Source organism: Ips typographus, linkage group LG3 (assembly GCF_016097725.1).
Source record: "Ips typographus isolate SLU linkage group LG3, UJ_Ityp_2.0, whole genome shotgun sequence".
In the NCBI taxonomy this organism is placed as follows: Eukaryota; Metazoa; Arthropoda; class Insecta; order Coleoptera; family Curculionidae; genus Ips; species Ips typographus.
Window position 1 is genome coordinate 19,513,682 of NC_138424.1, and position 26,294 is coordinate 19,539,975.

Sequence of the window (26,294 nt, forward strand, 5' to 3'; positions counted from 1 at the left end):
CCTTAAATATTCAAGAGGCAAATCAGCAGAAAGTAACCGGTTTTGGTAGGGTGTGCTTTCAAAAACACAACGGAAATAATGTGTGTTACTTTGACGTTTGTCTTTCTCGCGCTGTTACTAAAAACTTTTCCGGATAAGTTGAACAGAGTGGTCAAATAAAGCATCGCTTTAGCAACATTTTGATAAAAAAATCCACTCTGTAGCTCTTACCCAATCGAAGTTACAGCCTGTCAAACCAGACAGTGCTTTGTTGTCTTTAGCTTTATGTCACTTTGACGTTTGTCCTTCGGCGCTGCTACTCAAAACTTTTCTGGATAAGTTGAACATAGTGGTCAAATAAAGCATTGCTTTAGCAACATTTTGATAAGAAAATCCACTCTGTAGCTCTCACCCAATCAAAGTTACATCCTGTCAAACCAGACAATGCTTTGTTATTTTTAGCTTGATGTCACTTTAACGTTTGTCCTTCTGGCGCTGTTACACAAGACTTTTCTAAATAAGCTGAGCATAGTGGTCAAATAAAGCATTGCTTTAGCAACATTTTGATAAAAAAATCCACTTTATAGCTCTCACCCAATCAAAGTTACAGCCTGTCAAACCAGACAGTGCTTTGTTGTCTTTAGCTTGATGTCACTTTGACGTTTGTCCTTCTGGCGCTGTTACTCAAAACTTTTCTGTATAACTTGAACAGAGTGGTCAAATAAAGCATTGCTTTAGCAACATTTTGATAAAAAAATCCACTCTGTAGTTCTTACCCAATCAAAGTTACAACCTGTCAAACCAGACAGTGCTTTGTTGTCTTTAGCTTTATGTCACTTTGACGTTTGTCCTTCTGGCGCTGTTACTCAAAACTTTTCTTGATAAATTGAACAGAGTGGTCAAATAAAGCAATGCTTTAGCAACATTTTGATAAAAAAAATCCACTCTATAGCTCTCACCCAATTAAAGTTACAGCTTGTCAAACCAGACAATGCTTTGTTGTCTTTAGTTTTATGTCACTTTGACGTTTGTCCTTCTGGCGCTGTTAGTCAAAACTTTTCTGTATAACTTGAACAGAGTGGTCAAATAAAGCAATGCTTTAGCAACATTTTGATAAAAAAATCCACTCTGTAGTTCTTACCCAATCAAAGTTACAACCTGTCAAACCAGACAGTGCTTTGTTGTCTTTAGCTTTATGTCACTTTGACGTTTGTCCTTCTGGCGCTGTTACTAAAAACTTTTCCGGATAAATTGAACAGAGTGGTCAAATAAAGCATTGCTTTAGCAACATTTTGATAAAAAAAATCCACTCTATAGCTCTCACCCAATCAAAGTTACAGCTTGTCAAACCAGACAATGCTTTGTTGTCTTTAGTTTTATGTCACTTTGACGTTTGTCCTTCTGGCGCTGTTACACAAAACTTTTATAAATAAGTTGAGCATAATGATCTAATAAAGCATTGCTTTAGCTACATTTTGATAAAAAAATCCACTCTGTAGCTCTCACCCAATCAAAGTTACAGCCTGTCAAACCAGACAATGCTTTGTTGTCTTTAGCTTGATGTCACTTTGACGTTTGTCCTTCTGGCGCTGTTCTCAAAACTTTTCTGGATAAGTTGAGCATAGTGGTCCAATAAAGCATTGCTGTAGCAACATTTTGATAAAAAAATCCACTCTATACCTCTCCCCCAATCAAAGTTACAGCCTGTCAAACCAGACAGTGCTTTCTGGTCTTTAGTTTGATGTCACTTTGACGTTTATCCTTCTGGCGCTCTTACTCAAGACTTTTCTGGATAAGTTGAGCATAGTGGTCAAATAAAGCATTGCTTTAGCAACATTTTGATAAAAAAATCCACTCTATAGCTCTCACCCAATCAAAGTTACAGCCTGTCAAACCAGACAATGCTTTGTTGTCTTTAGTTTTATGTCACTTTGACGTTTGTCCTTCTGGCGCTGTTACTCAAAACTTTTCTGGATAACTTGAACAGAGTGGTCAAATAAAGCATTGCTTTAGCAACATTTTGATAAAAAAATCCACTCTGTACCTCTCACCCAATCAAAGTTACAGCCTGTCAAACCAGACAGTGCTTTGTTGTCTTTAGCTTGATGTCACTTTGACGTTTCTCCTTCTGGCGCTGTTACTCAAAACTTTTCTGGATAACTTGAACAGAGTGGTCAAATAAAGCATTGCTTTAGCAACATTTTGATAAAAAAATCCACTCTGTACCACTCACCCAATCAAAATTACAGCCTGTCAAACCAGACCGTGCTTTGTTGTCTTTAGCTTGATGTCACTTTGACGTTTCTCCTTCTGGCGCTGTTACTCAAAACTTTTTTGGGTAAGTTGAGCATAGTGGTCAAATAAAGCATTGCTTTAGCAACATTTTGATAAAAAAATCCACTCTGTACCACTCACCCAATCAAAATTACAGCCTGTCAAACCAGACCGTGCTTTGTTGTCTTTAGCTTGATGTCACTTTGACGTTTGTCCTTCTGGCGCTGTTACTCAAAACTTTTCTGTATAACTTGAACAGAGTGGTCAAATAAAGCATTGCTTTAGCAACATTTTGATAAAAAAATCCACTTTATAGCTCTCACCCAATCAAAGTTACAGCCTGTCAAACCAGACAGTGCTTTGTTGTCTTTAGCTTGATGTCACTTTGACGTTTCTCCTTCTGGCGCTGTTACTCAAAACTTTTCTGGATAAGTTGAACAGAGTGGTCAAAGAAAGCATTGCTTTAGCTACATTTTGATACAAAAATCCACTCTGTAGCTCTCACCCAATCAAAGTTACAGCCTATCAAACCAGACAGTGCTTTGTTGTCTTTAGCTTGATGTCACTTTGACGTTTGTCCTTCTGGCGCTGTTACTAAAAGCTTTTCCGGATAAATTGAACAGAGTGGTCAAATAAAGCATTGCTTTAGCTGCATTTTGATACAAAAATTAACTCTGTACCACTCACCCAATCAAAATTACAGCCTGTCAAACCAGACAGTGCTTTGTTGTCTTTAGCTTGATGTCACTTTGACGTTTCTCCTTCTGGCGTTGTTACTCAAAACTTTTTTGGATATGTTGAGCATAGTGGTCAAATAAAGCATTGCTTTAGCTACATTTTGATAAAAAAATCCACTCTGTAGCTCTCAGCCAATCAAAGTTACAACCTGTCAAACCAGACAGTGCTTTGTTGTCTTTAGCTTGATGTCACTTTGACGTTTGTCCTTCTGGTGCTGTTACTCAAAACTTTTCTGGATAAGTTGAACAGAGTGGTCAAATAAAGCATTGCTTTAGCAACATTTTGATAAAAAAATCCACTCTGTAGTTCTTACCGAATCAAAGTTACAGCTCAGTACTGTCAAACCAGACTTGGTTAGATTTTGGTTAGAGGACCATTAAGTGCCTAAACAGTGTCGCTCAACAATTCAGTTCTTGGAGACCAAAAACTTGGATATGGTGATAATCTCTTTAAGTTGAACAACAAACTTATTGAAATAACTTAACACTTTTAATAACAGTGTTAAAGGATCTCGGTTCCTCTACAAATCCGCTGGATCAAAACTTTCACACACAGAACAGCTAGAAAGGGAAATATGAAATATTTATATACCCACCATTAACAAGTAGGTTTATATTTATTCTTTTATCTGGGTGAATGAAAAAGACTTCATAAAACTGCGTCTATCAACTCCGAAATGAAAATAAACATCAATTCTGCTTGGCTTGGAGCTGGGCGGGTAAACATAAAAGTGTTAACAAACGCTCGAAATATCGACATAAATATTTGTACTTTATATGCAGGAATGATGCATAAAAATAGGCAATTATTTTTCTAAAGTGAATGGTGGAAATACGCGCGGAAATTTGGATTAAATAGCGCGTTTCCTAGGACGACGAAGAAAGTTAGCAACTTACGTACTCTGGGGACACTTTTCCAAGGCACTTTTCAGTTCTGGCCACGGACAATTTTAACTAATTAAAATTTTATAGGCCGCTCCGACTGACTGAAGTTGCCTAATTTAGACACTCCCAAAGCGGATTTGCTCGGTTAAGATTCTAGGAATTTAATGTGAAATTGGCCGGAAATGTAACTAAAGGAGATGTGGACGTCAATGTTCTTGTTTTATGACACTTTGACATTTACAAAATTATGTTTTTGCTGAAGATGCAAGTAGAAAGTAGAATATTACACCATTTACACAGGTAGTTTAGAAAATATCACTTGGATTTTAGAAAATATAAGTTGCATCTCAGAACTTAAAAATTGTATTTCAGTATCGTAAATTTGATTTTAGAAAGCGTGAGTTGGATTTCAGATTAGCCTCTAGTATTTCAGAAAAGGTCTTTTGGATATTAGAATAGTTATTTTAATTTCAGAATTCGTCACGTGTATTTTGAAAAAAGTTATTTCAATTTCAGAATTTTGTTATGTTTGTGTGTGTATTAGTCCATTTTTTCAATTTAATATCAGCGAATTGTTCTATATGTAGTAACAATTACGAGTTACAAAACAACAAAATTAATACAAAATTTACATCCAAACTGGCATATCTTCATTTGCTAAAATTTTTAATAACTTTGTAACAATGACAGCACAATTACCTTTCACAAATGTTAATATGAAGATTTCTGATATACAATTTGACCATGTCAAAAATCCGACTGATCTTTTCTGAAATTCTAAAAATTTCAGAATTCAGAATTCTTCTGTTCTAAAATACAATTTGCAATTTCTAAAATCAAAGTTATTATTCTAATATTGAATGTACCGTTTCCGAAATACAAGTAATATTTCTAAAATCCTTCACATGGTTTCTAAAATTCAACTGATGCTTTCTAAATTACATATGTAAATGGTGTAGTTTATTTTCAACGACGCCAAATAAATTAGTTTCAACATTAGGAAATTATCTTTCAGAACAATGCTCGAACAGGAATGTTATTACTTTTAAACGTGCATCTTTTGAGAAAAAAAATCAGTATACAGGGTGTCCCAAAATTGATTTACGACCTTCCAGTTGACCTTTTAAATTAGAACATTAATTTTTTGTTGCATTTATGGATTCTACGTAAATTTCTGGATATTTTTCATGTAACATATCCTATGTCAATATTCAGCTGTTTTCAGCTAAAAAAAAATGATGTTGAATAAACTTATTTGAAAAAAAACCGTACACATTGAGCTGGTGTTTGGTTTGTTGTCGCAAAGTTGATTTATTTCCTAGATAATCCATTAATATACAGGGTGTCCCAAATTTCAGCAAAAAACCAAACTTATAATTTCTTAAACGGAATGACCAATTTTTTAATTTTTGGAATCTACGTCAAATTCTAGGCCTACTTGATGTAAAATATCTCTATCGATTTTCGACTGTTTTTGCTCTAGTTCTAGCAATTCCCATTTTGATCAAAATTTTCGTGCACTTATCCAAAAAATCGTAAATAACTCGCTTTTTTGAACCTTTCTGTATATACGAGCCATATAACAATAGAAAGCGAATGAATGGTGCTCTCACGTGACGTTGAGCAAACACGCCTACGTTTCCCGGTTCGGCCGCTGGAGGGCGTCAAAGTTAACCTTGCTTTTTTGTGGTTTTTACTAAATATCTCAGAAGCGCTTCAAGTTAGAGGTCTGAAATTTTTGACCACAAACGTACCTTGAGGGAATACAACTTTTACCTTCCATGCTCTTTTTTGGTACTAAGCACCGTTTGTCCTTGAAAAATTAAAAACAAAAATTGTCAAAATATTTATGGGATATGGTGCCATAGAATTTTTTTAGACAAAATTTTTTCATTTTTAAAATAAACTTTTACTGTTTAAATTCCTTCAGGCTAATAATACAAAAATGACGTAAAGTGTCATTTGTAAAAATGTAATTTTTTAAGGGTGCTACGCACTGAAAACCGTCAAAATTGACATAATTTCCAGGTCATCCCCAAAACCGTGACAGTTGAGGCAAAATAAATGTCAGGGTGATACAGGGTGTCTCACATTAGCGGCTGAAAATAGGGTGCCCCAAAAAAGTGAAAAACCATATTTGGTTTCCGGAAAATATCACAAAAACCGTTTAAAAATCAAAAATGGTAAAAATTGTCATGAATTTGACACCCTCTAGCGGTCAAACTATCACACCAATGACCCTTTTTGAATACAATATTGAAAAACCTTTGGTCTGGACTATACAGTGCGTTTTTTTTAACGCGCAACATAGGATTTCACGTGTTAAATTTTTAAGCCCATGTTAGACCATATTATTTTGGAACTACAAGTATAAAACTTGACGGGTGGCTATTTCGTACCCTGAAGCTTAAGTAAATTTACCAATTCGGCCTAAAAAGTGTTAAAAAACTTCCAAAAAATCATCTTTTTTCGAAAAGGTTTTATCGTTTCATACTCCCTGTATGCATTGTTGTTCTTTGTTGTTTTTGATACTGGCACGGCAGGTAGCAGGTAAAATTTGGCGTAGAAAGTAAAACAGGGTGATCATTAACTTTATATCAAGAAAGTTAAGAACAAAAGAAGTATTTTTATAAGTGAATTGTTCAAATTGACCTTCGTTTGAAGCCAAACAGTATATTCCAAACAATCATAAAATGCCCTTTTGACGTTCAAAAGATGTCGGGTCGTGATGCAGTCAAAATAAGTCACTTTACCTGCTACCTGCCCTGCCAGTATCAAAAACAACAAGGAACAACAATGCATACAGAGAGTATGAAAAGATAAAATCTTTTCGAAAAAAAAAAGATTTTTTTCCAGTTTTAAATCACTTTTTAGACCAAATTGGTAGACTTACTTAAGCTTCAGGGTACTAAAGACACACCCGTCAAGTTTTATTCTTGTAGTTCCAAAATAACATGGTCTAACATGGGCTTAAAAATTTAACACGTAAAATCCTATGTTGCGCGTTAAAAAAAACGCACTGTATGTTACCTTCAGTGATCTTTTGTCGTAACTGTTTAAATAACTGTATTATTTTAGGTTAAAGCAAAATCACTCTGAAGGTTTGTGGAGCTTGACTTTGACGCCCTCTAGCGGCCAAACGGTGCAATCGATTAAAATGAGCACATTTTTGGAAAGCTTACGACCTGAGCTATCTTTTCACTTCAATCACTTTTAGTCGTCAACTGTCAAATAAGCAAGTTACGAAAAATTTTTGAAAAAAGTGCACAAAAATTTTGTTTAAATTAGAAATTTAATTTAATAATAAAGAAAAAAATTATTTTTTATTTATTTTTTTCATTTTATTTAATTTAATTTTTATTTTTTACAATAAAACATGTTATATTTTTCAACCGTTATTTTCTCGAAAACAGCTGAATATCGACATAGGATATGCTACATGAAAAATTGCGCAAATAAAATACAGGCTGTTCCATTTAAAATAATCAGAACATGTGTCAAAAATTTGACAAGTGAGTAACTAACTTTGACAATTTAAACTACGTTGTCAAATCGAAAAGTTGATTAACATTACTTGACAGTTGGTGGATTGGTCACATGAATTTGAATCACCCTGTATAGTACTATGATAAAATAAAGTATCTATAAAGTAAATATATACAGGGTTAGGCACCCAAACCGTTCATAGGTTCCATTATTAATCGAAATTTGAAATATTGGAATTAACTGAAATTTGATGCGTGCTGTATTTTAAAAATATTTTCATCTTACCGTCCTTTCCGTGCTTGTTTATTTTAAATGGAACACCCTGTATATTATTGTTTTTTTTTTAATAGTCCTACCTGCTATCTGCAACGATTTTCGAAATATTGACGTTTGACAAATGACATTTTTAGTTTTTGGAGTGTCGTACCTCCTAACTTGAATGAGATAGAGCAAAACGGCTTGCATGTTCTTATCTTCACTTTTTACGTGGTTATGTTAGGAAATTTGACAAGTGTCAATTTTTTACTGCTATAACATTACTTACACCTGTCAAAATTAAAAATATTACCAAATGATAGATCTCAAAAAGTTAAGATAAGAACATGCAAGCCGTTTTGCTCTATCTCATTCTGGTTAGGAGTTGTGACACTTGAAAACCTGAAAGTGTCATTTTTCAAACGTCAATATCTCGAAAACCGTTCTAGATAGATATAAATTATGATACATGAAAAATGTTTAAGATCGATAGGGTTATTCAAAAATACAATAATATACAGAGTGTTTTATTTAAAGTTGCATCAACTTCCGGTTAAACCGGAAGTGACTGAATTTCTTTTAATTCCAAAATTTCAAATTTCAGTTTTCCAAAGTTTCAAAAACAGTTTGGGTGGCTAACCCTGTATAATAGTATTATTTCTTTGCTTTCTTTCTACTCTATATCATCTTATTTGGACATAATGGTAAGGTTAGGTTAGGTATTTTACCTATTAATTATTTTCTGAGGTCGACAAATATGGCAAGTTTCAAAACTCTAATAAATAAATAAATAATATTTAATAATTCCAGTTCCTTATAAAATGGAAGCTGAAGACTAGTATTTAATGAAAATCAATTTTAGAAAATGAATGGAAATAATATTGTCCTGCAAAACATCTGTAGTATGTACCTATTAGATTTGAAAGTTAAATAAGATGACAAAAAGGGATTTAAATGCAGAAGATTGTGACACCACATTTCGAAATCTGTTGAAAACTTACAAAGTCAATAAAAAGATACAGAACAGCAGTGGAGAAGGAGCAAGAAATTGGGAGTATTTTGAACCATTTGAGTCTTAGGTTTCAAAGCATCTGTAAATTCTTCAAAAAAAATTATTTATTAAATACTTTGTAAGAAGATGGTAGTTTAATTGACACTGGAGTGGGTTATGCAAGTATCAACTTAAAAGTAGAAATAAATTTGAATAAGAAATCATCGTCGCTGGATTTACTAGATGTTGGAGATTGGTTTTTAGTTTTTGTTTGTTTCCTATTTAAAATGGTATTGCTTATGATACAGAAGTCACCATTTATCATAAAATTTCGAACCAGAGGAATCAGGCTGACAGATGATATATCATATATGATAGTCATAAGAACCGAAGTATTGTTAAATCTACCGAAATTTCTATTCGTCTACCGGTGAAATTATCGGTTTTGAAATTCGCCCATACATTTTCAGTCCTCTGGACATTCTTATTTGACAATATTGACAATTTTTGGTTTTCTGGTAAACAAATTTCAAAAATAAAACTATTGAATACATTTTTTCCGTATTTAGTTTTTTTTTTGCAGAGAATGTTGGAAAATGTTTCTTTCTAAATAAGACGGAAACGTGCGCCTTTCAGGTTGATATCGGCAAGAGGGTGGCAGTAAATTATTAGGGTGAAAACGCGATGCTAGGCGCTGAAATTCCACTTGACGCGACGTGCAAAGATCATTTTTCATCCGAAATTGTTTTGAATAACGGCAACGATAAAATTCCGAATTCGCCGAATAATGCAATTTCCACATCAATCAGACGTTTTTCTCAAATGCATTCTCTGTATAATGAACCGAGATAAATTCAATTTTTTACTATTCTATTCGAGTACCGTACACTAAATCGATACATTTCTCATTCTTCTCGACAGCACTACTTTTTTCGATTATTGTCATTATGGATGTTTCCTGAAAAAAAACTTAAAAATTAATGGAAGAAAATTCGAAATATACTTTTGTTTAACCATGGTTAACTTTAACGCCTTCTAGCGGCCAAACCGTCTAACCTATTAATCCAAGTTAAAAGATTTTTGTAAGGCTCATTTCATTGGCTATCCATTGACATATAAAACTCTGCTAAAAATTATACAGGAAATCGAGTTATTCAAGATTAGACGAATAAATGCACCACAAAAGTGTTGAAAAAATTGGTCAATTATAACGCCTTCTAGCGGCCCAAACCTCTAACCTATCAACCGATGTTATGTCATTTTTATAAAGCTCAATTCATTGGCTATCCATTGACGTATAAAACTCTACTAAAAATTATACAAAAAATCGAGTTATTTAAGATTACACGAAAAAATGCACCAAAAAAATGATGAAAACATTTTTGTGAAGCTCATTTCATTGGCTATCCATTGACGTATCAAAAATAGTTTAATTAAGCGACTCTTTAAATAGTAAACAAAACGATACACCAAAAAAATTGGTCAACGTTTACGCCCTCTAGTGGCCAAACAGTACCACTCGACTTTCATACGTCAATGGAAAGCTCATTTCATTTAGTGACAGGGTGGACCAGAAACACTTTTTGACTGGTTTTAAGGGCTAATTTGACCCTGGAAAATTAGGAAAACACGGTTACGTAACCTACTAAGCTTACTACGATGTAAAACTTGGAAATTCCCTGAAAAACTGTTTTTGTAAATGACACTTTTTGTAAGGGTCAAATTTGCTTGAAACACCGCCACTATCCTAATGGGGTTTTGCGTTATGTTGCCCACTTAATGCAAGCGAAAATCGACCTTAATGATTGCATTTCTACAGTTTTGCTACTACCCTATTTGGCAATTATTGTGCTAGATTTGTGCCAAATATCAGGACCGTATCCATCCGATTAAAAAAAAATCTATAAAGATTAAAGTGGTATTCAAAGGAAAACATTTAGTTAGCTTTGAAGGCCTCTGGCGGCTAAACGAAGTAACCTATCAACACAGCCAAACATATTTTTGGAAAGCCCTTTTGATTTTCTATCTATTGACATATAAAAATCTATACAAAGTGTTCCAAATAAACAAGTTATTTGACACTAAAGACAGTTTTGACAGCTACTACATTCAATAACTCGGTTATTTTGACAGTTACAGGGTGGTTCAATGTATCAATTTAAATATTGTTTTTTTTAATAAGTCAGACCTAATACAAAATTATCTTTTTATACAGTCGCTGAAACCCCAAGAATTTTTAAAATTTGGATGCAATTTCCAAAAAAAAAGTGGAAAAGTCAAATATCTCGGAAACGGTTTTGGTTACGGTTGAAATTTGACATAAGACCAAAAAAGTTCAAAATAACTTTTTGCACCCAATGAATTATGTTTACACCGTCTTAAAAATTAACAAACGTGGTCACAAGTCTCAAACCGTTAACTTCAAATTTATCTGTTCTTTATTTTGTTTTTTGATCACCCAGTATATGTTCGATTGCGTTATGGGTAGCACGAAGGGAAAGAGCAGTTCAAGACCAACATTTTGAACTTTTTACAGTAGCTGAAACCCCAAATGTGGCAAAGATACAAACTTTTCAAAATTTTGATGCAATATCGAATAAGTATCTCGAAAACGGTTAGAATTACGTAAATTTTGCGAGAGAATGAAAATGTTCAAAATTACTTTTTGCTTTCAGTGGACTAGGTTTGTACCCACTGGAAATATTAAATTTCCCATAAAATGGTAAATATCCCAGAAACGGATACAGATAGGTGTATGCCATTAATACACGAAAAAATGCAAAAATATACAGGATATCCCATGTAAAATAAGCAGCAGTTGATTTCGGTTTCATATAATAATAATAATAATAAACAATCTTTATTTCATTACGAAATGGGCTATCGACCGAAATGGTCTTTCTGCCCTTGTTTGTGTACATTTGTTGGTTTAGGCTTACTTTAAGTTGGTATAATATAATAATCTAAAATAAAGTATTGCAAACATTTATCTTAACCTAAAATTACATTTTGTAACATTTATTATTGTCCTAGTTGTGTTATGTTTGTAAGTGTTCGAGTAGAGTCGTCGATGGAAAAAGAAAACGGGATTGTCTTGTCTGTCTTGTGAGGCAAAGAGGATTTAGTATGGTCCAGTTCTGTTGGTTGTTTTTCCATTTGGATTGAATTTGTAGTAGTCTTTCTGTTATTCTAGTTAAGTTTGTGCGCTGGTACAGTAGCTCATTTGGGGGATTGTGGAGTGAGTTTTGGGGATGTCTTATCCGTGTTATCAGTCTTAGGGCGATTTGTTCGGTTGTTTGAATATGTCGTTTAGTTCTTTCTGAGGCATTTGCCATAAGTACGTTGCCATAGTCAAGTAGTGGTCTACAAATTGCTTTGTATATTTTCGTAGCAGTCTTTGTGCTAATTCCTTTGTTCTTGTAGGTCAGTGATCGAAAATGTTTTGTTCTTTTAGTCATTTCTGTTCTGATGTTTTGTACATGTTTTGTGAATTTAAGTTTATGGTCTATTGTAATGCCTAGGTATTTTGCGTAAGGTTTTGGTTCGGTTATGTGGCCGTCTGCTGTTATTGTAGGAGAGTTTATGTTGATTCTGTGATTGGAAAGCAACAGCTGATTTTTTGTCGCGTTAGGTATTAGTCTCCATTTATAAAACCATGTCAGTGTATTGTTTGTGAGTGACTGGAGTTTGTTTACTGCTTTTTCAGTAGTTTTTTCATGAACAATGAGTGCGGTATCGTCAGCGTATTGCAATATGTAGGCTGTTTTGTCTATTTGCATTTTGTCCTGTAGGTTGTGATTGTATATGTCGTGGCAGTATATATTATAGAGGAATGGGGGGAGTGGTGAACCTTGAGGTAGTCCTTGTTCTGGGGAGAAAGGAAAGGAAAGGGTGTTGTCAATTCGTACTTCCAATTGTCTATTTTCTAACAAGTCTTTGATAATGTAAAGTAAGTATTTAGGAGTTTGAAGTTCGTATAGTTTGTACAGTAAACCCTTATGCCAGACACTATCAAACGCTTTGTTGATGTCCATAAATAAACATGCTGATTTACCGTCGTTTAGGTGAGTAGTTTGGATGTGGTTTGTTAAGACAAAGAGAGGATGTATAGTAGAATGATTCTCTTTGAAACCGAATTGGTATGCTGGGATATGTTGTCCGATTAATTTTTGCAGTCTGTTTTTTATTATGTGTTCGTAAATTTTGCTCAGTACCGGGAGTAATGTTATTGGTCTGTAGTTTTGTGTTTGTGTGTTGTCCAGTCCGTTTTTTGGTATGGGAATAACTATGCCATTTTTGCATGTTTTTGGAATTTTGTTAGTTGCAATGCAGTGGTTAAGTTGGGTAAGGATGAGATTGTGAGTTTCTTGAGATAGACTTTTAAGTATTTTGGCTTTTATTTTGTCTTTTCCCGGTGCTGTGTTTTTGATGTGAGATATTGCCTCGTCGTATTCTGTGTCTGTAATTAGTTTGTAGGTGTATTGTGATGAGTTTTCAAAGAAGTTTGAGTACCAATTGTTAATCGAGTTCCAGTTTTTATTGTCAAAGTTAGGGTTAGTCGATATGCTGAAAGCTCTATGAAAGTGTCTGGCAAACGCGTCAGCTTTGTCTTTGTCAGTGTAGCGTTCTATTCCGTTCTCATCAATAGTGCCCATATTATTAGTTTTTTTGTACTGTGCCAGTTTTTTTATTTTTTGCCAATACGACTTGCCTTGGTCTTTTTCTATTTCTTGGCACGCTTCAAGCCATTTGTCTTGTCGGTATTGTTCAATTGACGTTTTAACGTTTCTGTTAAGATGGTTAAGTGTTCGTTTTAGTTCATTATTTTGTGTTTGTGTGTGTAGTCTGTACAGTTCTTTTTTATGCTTGATAAGTCTTAAGATGAATTTGGGTAATGTATGCTGGTAGAATGAATTTTTAATTGTCGGCGTAAATTTTTCAATTGCCAATGTCAGTTGTTGTTGTAAGGCCTCTATGGAGGTCAGTTCTGATTGTGACCGAATGTAATCGTCTAGGTGTTTCTTTACTTTTTCAATGTCAGTCTTAGCTAAGTTCAATTTTTTGGTATTATGTTGAGTACGTGGCGTGGCGTAGGCTGTGTATGTTGTAAGTCAATGTTAAAAGTTATAGCTAGGTGGTCAGATCCAAGTTCGTTGGTTAATTTTATATCTTTAATGTTATTTGCAAGGTTTTTTGTGTGTAGTAAAATGCCCGGTGTTGAGTCTTGGTTCTCAGGCATCAGGAATGTCGGTGGCGTATGTTGCTTTGTAAAATCCGAATTGTTAAGAAATACATTTAGTTGTTTGGTTTTGTTCCTATTAAGGTTGAAGTCTCCTATTATTATGGCGTATTTGTACAGACACGCTTTGGTCAAAATATTTTGTTCGATATTGGAGTGTGGGTGAATATATACTAAAAATATGTGCAGTAAATCGTCTATGTAGGGAATGGTGAAGTGAAGACATTCGTTCAAGGGATTATTAAGGTGAGGAGGGTTTGCTTTGCCTAGTCTTATTTCCGGTGTAAGAAGTACTGTTGCACCTCCTCTGGCGTCTCCGTGTTTGCAGATGTACTGCCAGTTTCTATATGTCGGAGTCTGTCCTATTTTAGTTTTAGTCTCCACAAACATGCAGCAGTCCGTATTGTTTCGTTCTACGTAATTATAAATAAGTTGTTTTTTGTGATTAAGTCCATTGATGTTGGCGTAAAGTAATTTTAAAGTGAATGTTCTAAATTAGTTACTGTTTGTTTTAGTTGGTCGAGGGGTTCAGTTGGGGAGTTTCGGTTTGGGAGAAGCATGTCAAACATCAAAATGTACATGTGGCTTCCGAAGAAAACCACGGAAGTATCAACGTCAAAGTCTTCTACAAATCGTTTTCGAAGTTTTTTTATTAACTCTTCCCTGTTTGTATTTGTAGTCTTATTCAATTCGTGTTTGTATTTGTTTATGATGTAGTCGTGCGTTGTGATAGGTGTGTGTATTCTACTTCCCGCTTTTACTGTTGGTGTTATTTCAGCTGTCCGTCTGTTCAGGCATTTCACTTTAACGTTTGGAATTCCTTCAATCGGGGCTGTGGGTCTTCTTGGGCACTTCATACTCCAAGCCGCGTGGTCCTCGGAGTTACAGGCTGCACATTTAATTGGGAGTGGTGACGTACAGGTTGTTGTTGAATGGGGCCCCTGGCATTTGTTGCACTTAAGTGGTTTTTTGCATTCCTCTGTCCGATGATCAAATAAATTGCATTTACTGCATGGGGCAGGAACAGGCGCTGGAGGCTTACTCTCAACTATCCTAAAGACGCGGCCCAGGAAGTGTACGGTGCGGTCATTTACTAACTGTTCGTAAGTGCTAAGGTGTCCTGTAATGAGCCTTATCATAAGTGTCGGAGTGCCCCTCTGCCTAGAGATGATCCTTTTGCAAAATCTTATTTGCAAGTTGAGTTTTTGTAGGTGTTTTAAAAACATCTCGTCCGTGATCTCTAGGTCAACCCCAGTAGCCACCACCGAGTAGGAAGGCGTTATATGTCGATCAGTTGTTGTCTGCTGGATTTTTGTGTGGCTTACATCCAGTTTTTTAAAAGATGTTATGACTTTTTGTTGGATGAGCAATTGGAGACATTCTTTGGCTTTGTTTTCGTTGTTGGTTTTTATGAGAAAATTATTCTCTTGCTTGATGACAACATCTTTGTTGTCAACGTTCACTTCGTCCCATCTGATGGCGCATTGCATAAACTACATACGAGTGGACAAATGTAGGTAATCTATGTTGTAGCGTTTTTGGAGTTGTTATTGGTTGTTTAGTTTGAGATGAGGAGGTTGATGTTGAGGTTGTTTGAATGTCCAGTGCTTGCTTTTTAGCTTCCTGGGTTGGAGAAGTTGGAGCGTTTGCAGTAGAACGAGTGGGTTTTCTTCCTCTTTTTTTACTTTTTGGCTTTGTAAAAAAACCATCCTGGGAAGCCCTGTCCGATTCGGACTCTAGTGAGCTCCCCGGATCCATGCTACTTTTTAACGACCACTCGTACGACCATCCAATGATTTATAAATTTTCTTATCGTGTATTGATATTGATATATAAAGTTAGTCGGTTTTGTGGCGATTCAATCAGTCGGTTTAAAAACCAGTGTTAAACAAAATTCTTCAAATAGTTTTGTGTATTCGGAACCATGTGAGAGATAAAAGTGTTTATACAAAACTGCACCAAACACGTCCTATCCGCACCGAAGTTGCCGCAAGACTCCCTCGGTTTCATATTTTTACGTTTTTTTAATTAAAAAAGGTTTTTTCTGGTCATTGTTAATAGGAATTACTTGGCATTACAAGGAATTTGTAGGCATTATTGGCATATTGGGAATTAATGTACAAAATTTTACTCAGCGGTTTATACCTCGTTAAAAACTGGATTACATAATATACAACCATGTATTATTGTACACAAAAATATGAATATGCGTTTTTAAGTCAAAACTAGACTAATTAATTTTTACTCACACCTTTCGCAACTCTAACAGCAAAACATGATGCAAAAACCTGCACTAAAATTACTGCCAGAGTTATTAAACGTTACGTACGTTTCAGGTGAAATTATAACAAACTCGTCCGGTGGACAAAAAAACTTTTTTTTAATAAGCTTTAAGGCAAATCCGGTAATTGCACGTCCATGTCAAAACGTGGACAGTGGAAGTTGCTCTTCCGTGATTTTCACTCGGCTTTATCCGACTTTATTACAGTGAAATTCGTATGGCGCATAAACCTTACGCTCGAACGCAAATATTTGTAGCCCTTTTAGACATACGCGCCCCTATTATGTTTCGTCCCCTATTTCTAGCGCACTCTTTTGTAGTTTAGAGCCGATTGCCGCAATTAAATCGAGGCATCAAACCAATTTTTGAGTTTGATTTGAAAAGAGAACGTGGAGTAGGTACCTAGATTGCACTAAAATCATCAATCATCATTTCTGATTATTTGAAAATTATAGAGTCTTTAGCAGAGTTAGTAAAATAGTGGTAATACACAAGACCTACAAATTTTCTAAATAATTTTCAACTTTGAATGACAAAAAATTTATTTCTTATGATCAAAACTAGCTTGATCGTATCACTCATTCAAAAGAGTGAAAATAAGAAAAAATAGGTCTAAATGACAATTTTTAATCTAACTATAATCTAAATGTAAATAAATCGGACAATTTTTGACTATTTCTGTGTCTCTAAGGTATAACAGTCAAATTAGGAAACTTGACAAATTTGGTACCACTTTGCAACACTGTATCCAAATTTTAGTCGGATCCAAAAAAATTAGAATAACATTCATTCTTTGTTAAAACCATTGGAAAAATATCACTTACAAAAGTTCACTTACGTTTGTAAAATTAGCGTTTTTTTACCAGAAAACATCTAAAAAAAGTTGTAAAATTAAGATACTCCTCAATGTTGTAAAACAATAAAAAAAATGATACTAAAATCGAATTTTATTAAATCTAACTATTAAAAAGATGATGTGGAAACATTATTCATGCAATAAACAAAAAACCTAATAAAAATAACAATTTATTTTACTTTTCTTGTTCAATTTCAAAAAAATAGATAAAATCTCTTATAAAATTCCGATTGAAAACTTCATTTACGAGATAATTATTGAGTTATTACGTTCAAAGAACCAAAACCATCAACCCAACTTAAAAATTTTCTTGAAAACGGTGAAAATTGACTTAAGAAGCTTAAAAAATGTCTTTGTAACCAGTTTTCAAAATTGACTTAAAAACCAGTAAATTTACTTTGAAACAGTGAAAATTTACTTGAGATGCTTAAAAATTCCCTTTGTAATCAGTTTTCATAGTTAGTAAAACTTTAGTTTTCAAAATTGACTTAGAAACCAGTAAATTTACTTTGAAACGGTGAAAACTTACTAGAGAGGCTTAAAAATTCTCTTTGTGACCAGTTTTCATAGTTAGTCAAACTCTAGTTATCAAAATTGACTTAGAAACCAATAAATTTACTTTGAAACGGTGAAAATTTACTTAAGAAGCTTAAAAATTGTCTTTGTAACCAGTTTTCAGAGTTAGTCAAACTTTAGTTTTCAAAATTGACTGAGAAACCAGTAAATTTACTTTTAAACGGTGAACATTGTCTTTGTAACCAGTTTTCAGAGTTAGTCAAATTTTAGTTTTCAAAATTGACTGAGAAACCAGTAAATTTACTTTGAAACGGTGAGAATTTACTTGAGAAGCTTAAAAATTGTCTTTGTAACCAGTTTTTAGAGTTAGTCAAACTTTAGTTTTCAAAATTGACTTAGAAACCAGTAACTTTACTTTGAAACGGTGAGAGTTTACTTGAGAAACTTAAAAATTGTCTTTGTAACCAGTTTTCAGGGTTAGTCAAACTTTAGTTTTCAAAATTGACTTAGAAACCAGTAAATTTACTTTGAAATGGTGAAAACTTACTTGAGAGGCTTAAAAATACTCTTTGTAACCAGTTTTCATAGTTAGTCAAACTTTAGTTATCAAAATTGACTTAGAAACCAGTAAATTTACTTTGAAACGGTGAAAATTTACTTAAGAAGTGAAAAAATTGTCTTTGTAACCAGTTTTCAGAGTTAGTCAAATTTTAGTTTTCAAAATTGACTGAGAAACCAGTAAATTTACTTTGAAACGGTGAGAATTCACTTGAGAAGCTTAAAAATTGTCTTTGTAACCAGTTTTTAGAGTTAGTCAAACTTTAGTTTTCAAAATTGACTTAGAAACCAGTAACTTTACTTTGAAACGGTGAGAATTTACTTGAGAAACTTCTTTAGTTTTCAAAATTGACTTAGAAACCAGTAAATTTACTTTGAAATGGTGAAAACTTACTTGAGAGGCTTAAAAATTCTCTTTGTAACCAGTTTTCATAGTTAGTCAAACTTTAGTTATCAAAATTGACTTAGAAACCAGTAAATTTACTTTGAAACGGTGAAAATTTACTTAAGAAGTGAAAAAATTGTCTTTGTAACCAGTTTTCAGAGTTAGTCAAATTTTAGTTTTCAAAATTGACTGAGAAACCAGTAAATTTACTTTGAAACGGTGAGAATTTACTTGAGAAGCTTAAAAATTGTCTTTGTAACCAGTTTTTAGAGTTAGTCAAACTTTAGTTTTCAAAATTGACTTAGAAACCAGTAACTTTACTTTGAAACGGTGAGAATTTACTTGAGAAACTTAAAAATTATCTTTGTAACCAGTTTTCAGGGTTAGTCAAACTTTAGTTTTCAAAATTGACTTAGAAACCAGTAAATTTACTTTGAAATGGTGAAAACTTACTTGAGAGGCTTAAAAATTCTCTTTGTAACCAGTTTTCATAGTTAGTCAAACTTTAGTTATCAAAATTGACTTAGAAACCAGTAAATTTACTTTGAAACGGTGAAAATTTACTTAAGAAGTGAAAAAATTGTCTTTGTAACCAGTTTTCCTAGTTAGTCAAACTTTAGTTTTCAAAATTGACTGAGAAACCAGTAAATTTACTTTGAAACGGTGAGAATTTACTTGAGAAACTTAAAAATTGTCTTTGTAACCAGTTTTCATAGTTAGTCAAACTTTAGTTTTCAAAATTGACTTAGAAACCAGTAACTTTACTTTGAAACGGTGAGAATTTACTTGAGAAACTTAAAAATTGTCTTTGTAACCAGTTTTCATAGTTAGTCAAACTTTAGTTTTCAAAATTGACTCAGAAACCAGTAAGTTTACTTTGAAACGGTGAGAATTTATTTGAGAAACTTAAAAATTGTCTTTGTAACCAGTTTTCAGGTTTAGTCAAACTTTAGTTTTCTAAATTGACTGAGAAACCAGTAAATTTACTTTGAAACGGTGAAAATTGACTTAAGAAGCTTAAAAATTGTGTTTGTAACCAGTTTTCATAGTTAGTTAAAGTTTAGTTTTCAAAATTGACTTAGAAACCAGAAAATTTACTTTGAAACGGTGAAAATTTACTTAAGAAGCTTAAAAGTTGTCTTTGTAACCAGTTTTCATAGTTAGTCAAACTTTAGTTTTCAAAATTGACTTAGGAACTAGTAAATTTACTTTGAAACGGTGAAAATTTACTTGAGAGGCTCAAAAACTCTTTCGTCTTTGTAGTCAGTCGTCATAGTTTTCAGATAAGTTGAAAAACTTTAGTATTGAAAATTGACTTGTATACATGAAAAACCACTTTATCTAGAATTTCATTTAAACCTTGAAAGTTGACTTGGAAACCAAAAAGTGTCTCTGAACCAATAAAAAGTGACATCAGAAGCTTAAAATTTGCATTTGAAATAAGTTTTCATAATTTAAAAACACATTTCAAAATTGGAGTCTTGAAAATAGTCTTAAATACTGGATATTGATATTAGATTCATGAAAATCGACTTGAAGACTAACTTTCCAATTTTTTTACTTTGCTTTTAATTTTTTTAGATCTCTGGACTATTTTTTGGGCTTTAAAACTTCCTATTATTATTTCAGCTAGGAAAATCGAGTTTCAAGACTTTCACCAAGTTTTTGATATACCTAGCTGACTGAATTTTTACATTTTCTACAGGCTTACAATACGTAATTTACGTTACAAGTCCGGAAAATGGGTTATTAGAGTACAAGTCTAGATGTTTACTTGTACATCTAGATGAGTAGATGTAGTAGTAGTAGTTGCTAGCAAAATTATATTACTTCGTCGGACTAGTTCTGAAAAAAACATTTTACCGGACTAGTAACGTAATGAATCATTTTTACGGACTGAAACCGAATACGTAATAGAGCATATTACGATACAGTGTGAAATAAATGTAATTTCAAGCTTTGACACTATTAAATTGATACATTTGAGTATTAAAAATTCGAGAATTTCTTAAAAATCTAGATTGTTTTTAGTGCTTTAAGGCTGTTTTCAAAATCGAGTTTAAAACTATTTATAATAGTAAAAGTTAAGTTTCAGACTCTTCAGTGATAAAAGTAAAAAAATTTGGCACTAAATGCTACGATATTAGTCTTGAAGATAATTTTTAGAATTGAATTAGTTTCTTTAGAACTTTTGTCATACGTTGTTAATCTAAAAAATAAATTTAGAAATTTGTATAATAAGCGCTACTTTATCAGTTTTTGATAAGGTTTATGTTCTTCAGAATTCCGGAAAATTTCCGAGTAACTCTGTATGAAACAATTTTTTATTATTATTTTTTTTTTAATTTTGTCAGGTGTTTTAACTCAGCAGTATTAATAAAAATTCTTGTGGTACTTATGTGGACACAAACTTTTGGAATTTTTTTAGTTGACTTTGAGAACTGTATTTATCCAGGAAAAACAATTCAAATGATTTTAAAAAATCGAATTTTGTTCGAAATTTGGGTACACACTCGGACACATCTGAAGCATTGTCTAAAAAAGGAAAAAAACACAAATTTCTTTATTCACTCGGAAAATAGGATCCTGCTGAGGCACAAAGGGACGCACATGCTAGTGGACCCCGGGGAAAGGGTCGCTTTTTATTGAAACTGCCTTTTTATCGGTGTTACGAATGGGAAAAAGCGTTTCTTTCATTTATGGTTTAACGTTTTTTTCCCTCTTTCTTTGGGTTGCTAGACGTATTTTGCTTAAGAAAGACTGACCAGTTAAAAGGACTGATAATAGTAATGATCATAAAAGATTATTTGACTAAAGAGGATTACCGTAACCATAAAATAAATAAGTTTTTGCGGTTGTCTAGTCAAGTGGTATATATTTGAGTTGAAATAGTCTCTTATGGGGAAAGTTTAAAAATGTGCAGTATTTGCGTAAATTTCCGCACAGTGTGTAGTTTGTGATTAGTCAAAAAAATGATTTACGCAAACACTGCACATGTGGATTATAACCACTATACCGAAAACTAAACCAAAATTAGCAGAAAAGTATCTATTATAAGTAAGTATTAAAAATCAAATTTTTTGAACCAAATTGGTAGAGTGTTTTCTTCAAAATCGACGCTTTTTGGTAACTTTACAATCCAAGAACAGTCGGTGGAGAAATCAGAAGAATGGTCTGCCTCAAGGTGTCCTTACGCCAGTCCTCTTCAATATAATAGAGAAACCCACAAATGCGCATACAAGACTATTCATATATGCCGACGATACTGGTGTGGCAACCCAAGGCAGGGTTTTGAAGACAAACTGACACGCGCCCTCCATAACGTAGCAGCTTACTACAAGATCAACTATCTCAAACCTAACCCAAACAAGACACAGGTGTGTGCTTTTCATCTTAGAAATAAGGAAGCTAAAGATAACGTGGCAAGGCTAGGAATTGGAACATAACGATGCACCGAAATACCTGGGCATCCGTTTGGACCGAACTCTAACCTACCGAAAGCACTGTCAAGAGGTCAAAAGGAAAAAATGCGCGAGAAACAACATTATTTGGAAAGTCACAAACACAAAATGGGGAGCACAACCTCATGTCTTCTGGACCTCCACGCCGCACCAGTATGAACCAATTCTGCCCACACCAAGCACGCTGACGTGGCTCTGGACGAGACTGTCCGAATAGTGTCCGGCTGCTTCTGTTGCTGCGGAATCAGAGCGAAGGAAACAAGAAACCGACCACAGACACCCTTTATATTGTCACACCCTTGTTAGTAGTTTCTGTGCACACCCAGTAACCAGCACAGTCAGCAAGGTTAGCATAATGAGGTCGCTGACGAGTCCTCTACAGCTGACAGCCCTCTACTGACTTTCCTCGTCCACTTCGAAGTGCGCGGGATGGTCGCTTGTTCCGTGAGTTCCTAGGTTGTGATATCCTGGCGGAAGAGGCGTAATGATTGGTCAACCTACTTAAATAATTGTTTAGACTATGTTAGCTTTATGAAATATACTGAGTTTGCACCCTACTTATGCAAAATGTTACCCTTACAACTTATTTTATTGTTCCCCTTCCTTGCTTTCTACGTCTGAATCCACATCGGATATATCCCCCAAAGTCCATTCATCGTAAAATGGTAAAATCCTCCCTATGTGCACTATATCCGTTTTTTTCCCTTTTTCCTGTTTTACTTCATAGTTAACTTCGCTGAGTTTCCTTATTATTCTGTAGGGTCCGAACCATCGTAGCAGCAGTTTCTCACTTTTTCCCACTTTCCTAATTGGGATGAATATTTTCACCCTATCTCCTACCTCAAATTCACCATCTCTGTGATATTTGTCGTAAATGTCCTTGTCCTTTTCTTGTTTTTTGTGGATATTATCTACAGCAATTGCCCTTAGCAGTAAAGCTTTCTCTCGTAATTCGTTCGTGTTCGACTCGTCCTCAGTTTCTAAAAGGGTGGCGTCCAGTGGGAGTGTGGGGTTCCTTGCGAATATTAGTTGAAATGGGCTAAAACGTGTCGTCTCCTGTTTGGCCGTATTGTATGCGAATGTCACGAAAGGCAGATACGTGCACCAATCTGTCTGCTCTGTGTTGCAGTATAGTGACAGCATGTCCGCCAACGTTTTGTTTAAGGGTTCAGTTAGGCCGTTGCACGAAGGGTGGTATGCCGTTGTAAAAGTGCTTTTCAGACCCATAATCTGTTGTAATTCCTGCACCAGTTCGGATTGGAATACCTTGCCTCTATCGCTGAGGATGCTTCTAGGAACGCCGTGAATTAGTATTACTCGTTCCAATAAGAATTTTGCCACAGGTCCTGCCTTCCCGTTAGGCAGGGCCGCTGTGATGGCGTATCTTGACGCGTAGTCTGTCACTACTACTATCGTTGTCTTGCCTTGGTTACTTTTCCGGAATGGTCCCAGTAGGTCTATCCCTACTTTATCAAATACTTTGCCCACTTTTATTGGCTGGAGTAAGCCCAATGGCTTATCATTTGTTGGCCCTTTTCTCGCCTGGCAGTCCCTACAACCTTTAACGTAATTTCTGACGTCCTTAGTCATCGAATCCCAATAGTATTTGGGAGTAAGTCTGCTCAGAGTTTTTGTTACCCCCATGTGTCCGCTGGTAGGTGCGTTGTGAGCTTCCCACAAAATTTCCTCCCTAAGTGACCGGGGGATCACGAGTGCGTGTTCCAGTCCTTCCTTAGTTTGTGTTGCTCTATACAGAACGCCCTCCCTCAGCCTAAAATTCTTTATTTTTCGCCGTGTCAGTGCGTCAACGTTTGTTGATTCGGGGTTGCTTATTGCTGTTTTTAATTCTAGTATGGCCTTCTCCTTATTCTGCAATTCTCCTATGTCTAACGTTGATATCGTGAAAGTGGGTATATCGTCTAATTCATCTAATTCGACTTCGCTCCATCCTGCCACCGGGTTCCGTGATAGGCAGTCCGCATCTTGGTGCTTACTGCCTTTTTTATAGACTACCGTGTAGTCAAATTCTGCCAACTTGAGAGCCCAACGTGCTAATCTTCTTGAGTGATCTTTTACATTGTGTATCCAGCATAATGCGTGGTGATCTGTTACGATTTTTACAGGGTGTCCATAAATTAGATGCCTAAGGTAGGTCATTCCCCAGACTGCTGCTAATAGCTCCAGCTCGCTGATCGAATAGTTCTTCTCTGCTTTTGACAAGGCCCGGCTTATATAAGCTATCGGGTGGTCTTGACCGTCACTGCCTTCTTGGAGCAGAATTGCCCCTATTCCATCTATACAGGCGTCCGTGTGCATTGTACATCCTATATTCGGATTGTAATGTTTTAATACTGGGGATGACGTCAGTTTTTCTTTCAGCAGTTCAAATGCTTTCGCCTGATCTTCACCCCAGCAGAACTTGTTCTTTTTTGTGGCCTCATGTAAGGGCCGTGCCAATACCGCGTAGTCCTTTATAAATTTCCTATAAAAATTGCATAATCCTAAAAAGCTTTGTAGGTCCTTTGTTTTCTTAGGTGTGGGGAATTGCTTAATCCCTGCAAGTTTTTCTTCCTCTGGGCTTATTCCTTCTTTGCTTACTGTGTAGCCCAAAATCCTTATCTTTTCCTGCAAATATTCGCATTTACTCGGTTTTAAGGTCAGATTGGCTTCTCTCATTTTCTGGAATACTTTTTGTAATTTTGCTAAGTGTTCCTCTAAGTTTTCTGAATAAATAATAATATCATCTAGATATATTAGTATGTCCTTCCACTTTAAGTCTCTAAATATCTTATCTGCAAGTTGTTGGAAGGTTGCTGGTGCATTGCATAGACCAAAGCTTAACACGTTGAATTCGTATGATCCATGTCCCTGTGCCGTGAAAGCCGTGTATTGTTTGGACGACTCTTCTATAGGAATCTGCCAGTAACCCGAGAACATGTCCAAAGTTGTAAAGTACTTGGCATTTCCCATGTATGTGAGAATGTCATCGATTTGTGGTATCGGGTAACATGATTTTTTGGTGACTGGGTTTATAGTTCTTTTGTAATCCACGCAGAACCTCGTCGTGCCATCTTTCTTTTTCACCAGTACAACGGGGCTTGCCCACGGCGAGTGGCATGGTCTTATTACTCCGCAATTGAGCATTTCTTTTATTTGTGTGTCAATGATTTCTCGCTCGGATTGTGAGACTCTATAAGGGCGGCATTTCACTGGTTTATCTTCTGTTACTTCTATTTTGTGCTCTATCAGTTGTGTTTTGCCCATATATTTTGGTGACTTGCAAAATACGTCCCCATATTCAACCAGTAGACTCTCTAGTTCTTTTTTGAACTGCTTATCCGTAATGTGGTCTAGTTTGTGGTCTTCTAATGTCACTACTTCTTCGTCTATTCTCTGTGTTGTAAAGAGTGCTGTGGTGCTCAACCCACTGGGCTCTTCTAGCCGTGCCACCGTTGTGTCTTTGTAAATAACCCTTCTAGTTGGCCCTATGTTCTTGAGGGTCAATGATATAGAGTTTTCGGCTCTTTCTAGGTTGCATAGTAGGTTGTTGCGTACTAGCCATCCCTCGTTTTGTACTAATAACATCTCTGTAGATAGGGGTATTTTTGGTTCAGTTTTGATGGATTTTTTCTCTCCTGGCTTCAGAGTGTAATCTTCCTTTGCCTTCAACTTAACTATCAAGCGGTCATCGTTTTCTATGTAGTTCGGCAGGGTGTTCCAGGAGCTGGTTTGTGTCTTGGTCTTTCTTGGTCGGGGTTCTCTATTTTTTGAAACCAGTACCGTCACACTCGTTTCCTTGAAAGTCTCATACAGCAAGTCTTTGAGCTTCTCCCAATCTGACTCGCTGTTTGCGTTTGCGGATGTCAATCTAGGTATAGCCACCTTACTTATTTTATTTCGTATTGCCCAATCTTTCAATTTCCTACAGCAATGTTGGAGCGTATGAGTAGGGATATATTCGCTACCCTCTTCTTTTACTATCATCTGTAGGGTATGTCTGTTTTTCTTAAACAAACTGACCACGCTCCCTATGGGTAGTTCTTCTGTGCTGTAATCCGCCAAATGGTCCCTGATGGCTTTTCCCACACCTCTGTCCCTACTGGGAGCTGAAGAGACTGCAAAGGCCCATGCAGTGCTGCTTGGAAGACTGAAGATGGACCCAGGTATTTCTTGGATCACTTCTCTCCAGCTTCGTGTTTTGCATGGTTTTTTGGGTGCAGAATCTTGCTTTGCCCCGAGCGGTATCACCAAATCTTGATTTAGGGTGAGTATGTTGGATATTAAGCAAATTGCTGCCTGCATTTCCCTTAAGAACTCCATGCCCAAAATAAGGGGTTGTGGTGTATTCTCCAATATCGTTGCTTTAATTTCTAATTTTTTCTCGTAATTGC

The 26,294-nt window shown here is 35.1% G+C and overlaps 2 protein-coding genes and 1 long non-coding RNA gene across 9 annotated transcripts in view; 1 reads left to right on the forward strand and 2 right to left on the reverse strand.

The window, feature by feature from the left end:
* nrm (neuromusculin) overlaps positions 1-26,294 on the reverse strand; it is a 527,634-nt gene that overhangs the window by 458,208 nt on the left and 43,132 nt on the right. The gene's annotated exons all lie outside the window — the stretch shown is intronic.
* LOC145727136 (uncharacterized) lies at positions 3,214-4,416 on the forward strand. Its single transcript, XR_014177787.1, has 3 exons — positions 3,214-3,428; positions 3,491-3,595; positions 3,963-4,416. It is a non-coding gene; the product is annotated as an uncharacterized LOC145727136 (long non-coding RNA).
* On the reverse strand, positions 11,452-16,279 carry LOC145726765 (uncharacterized). Its single transcript, XM_081975992.1, has one exon. It carries the CDS (start codon positions 15,334-15,336, stop codon positions 14,323-14,325), a length of 1,014 nt encoding a protein of 337 aa, XP_081832118.1. The 5' UTR covers positions 15,337-16,279; the 3' UTR covers positions 11,452-14,322.

Bases quoted from the DNA above. Each gene is read 5' to 3' on its own strand.
- LOC145726765 (XM_081975992.1), bottom strand. From the start codon at position 15,336: ATGCAATGCGCCATCAGATGGGACGAAGTGAACGTTGACAACAAAGAT.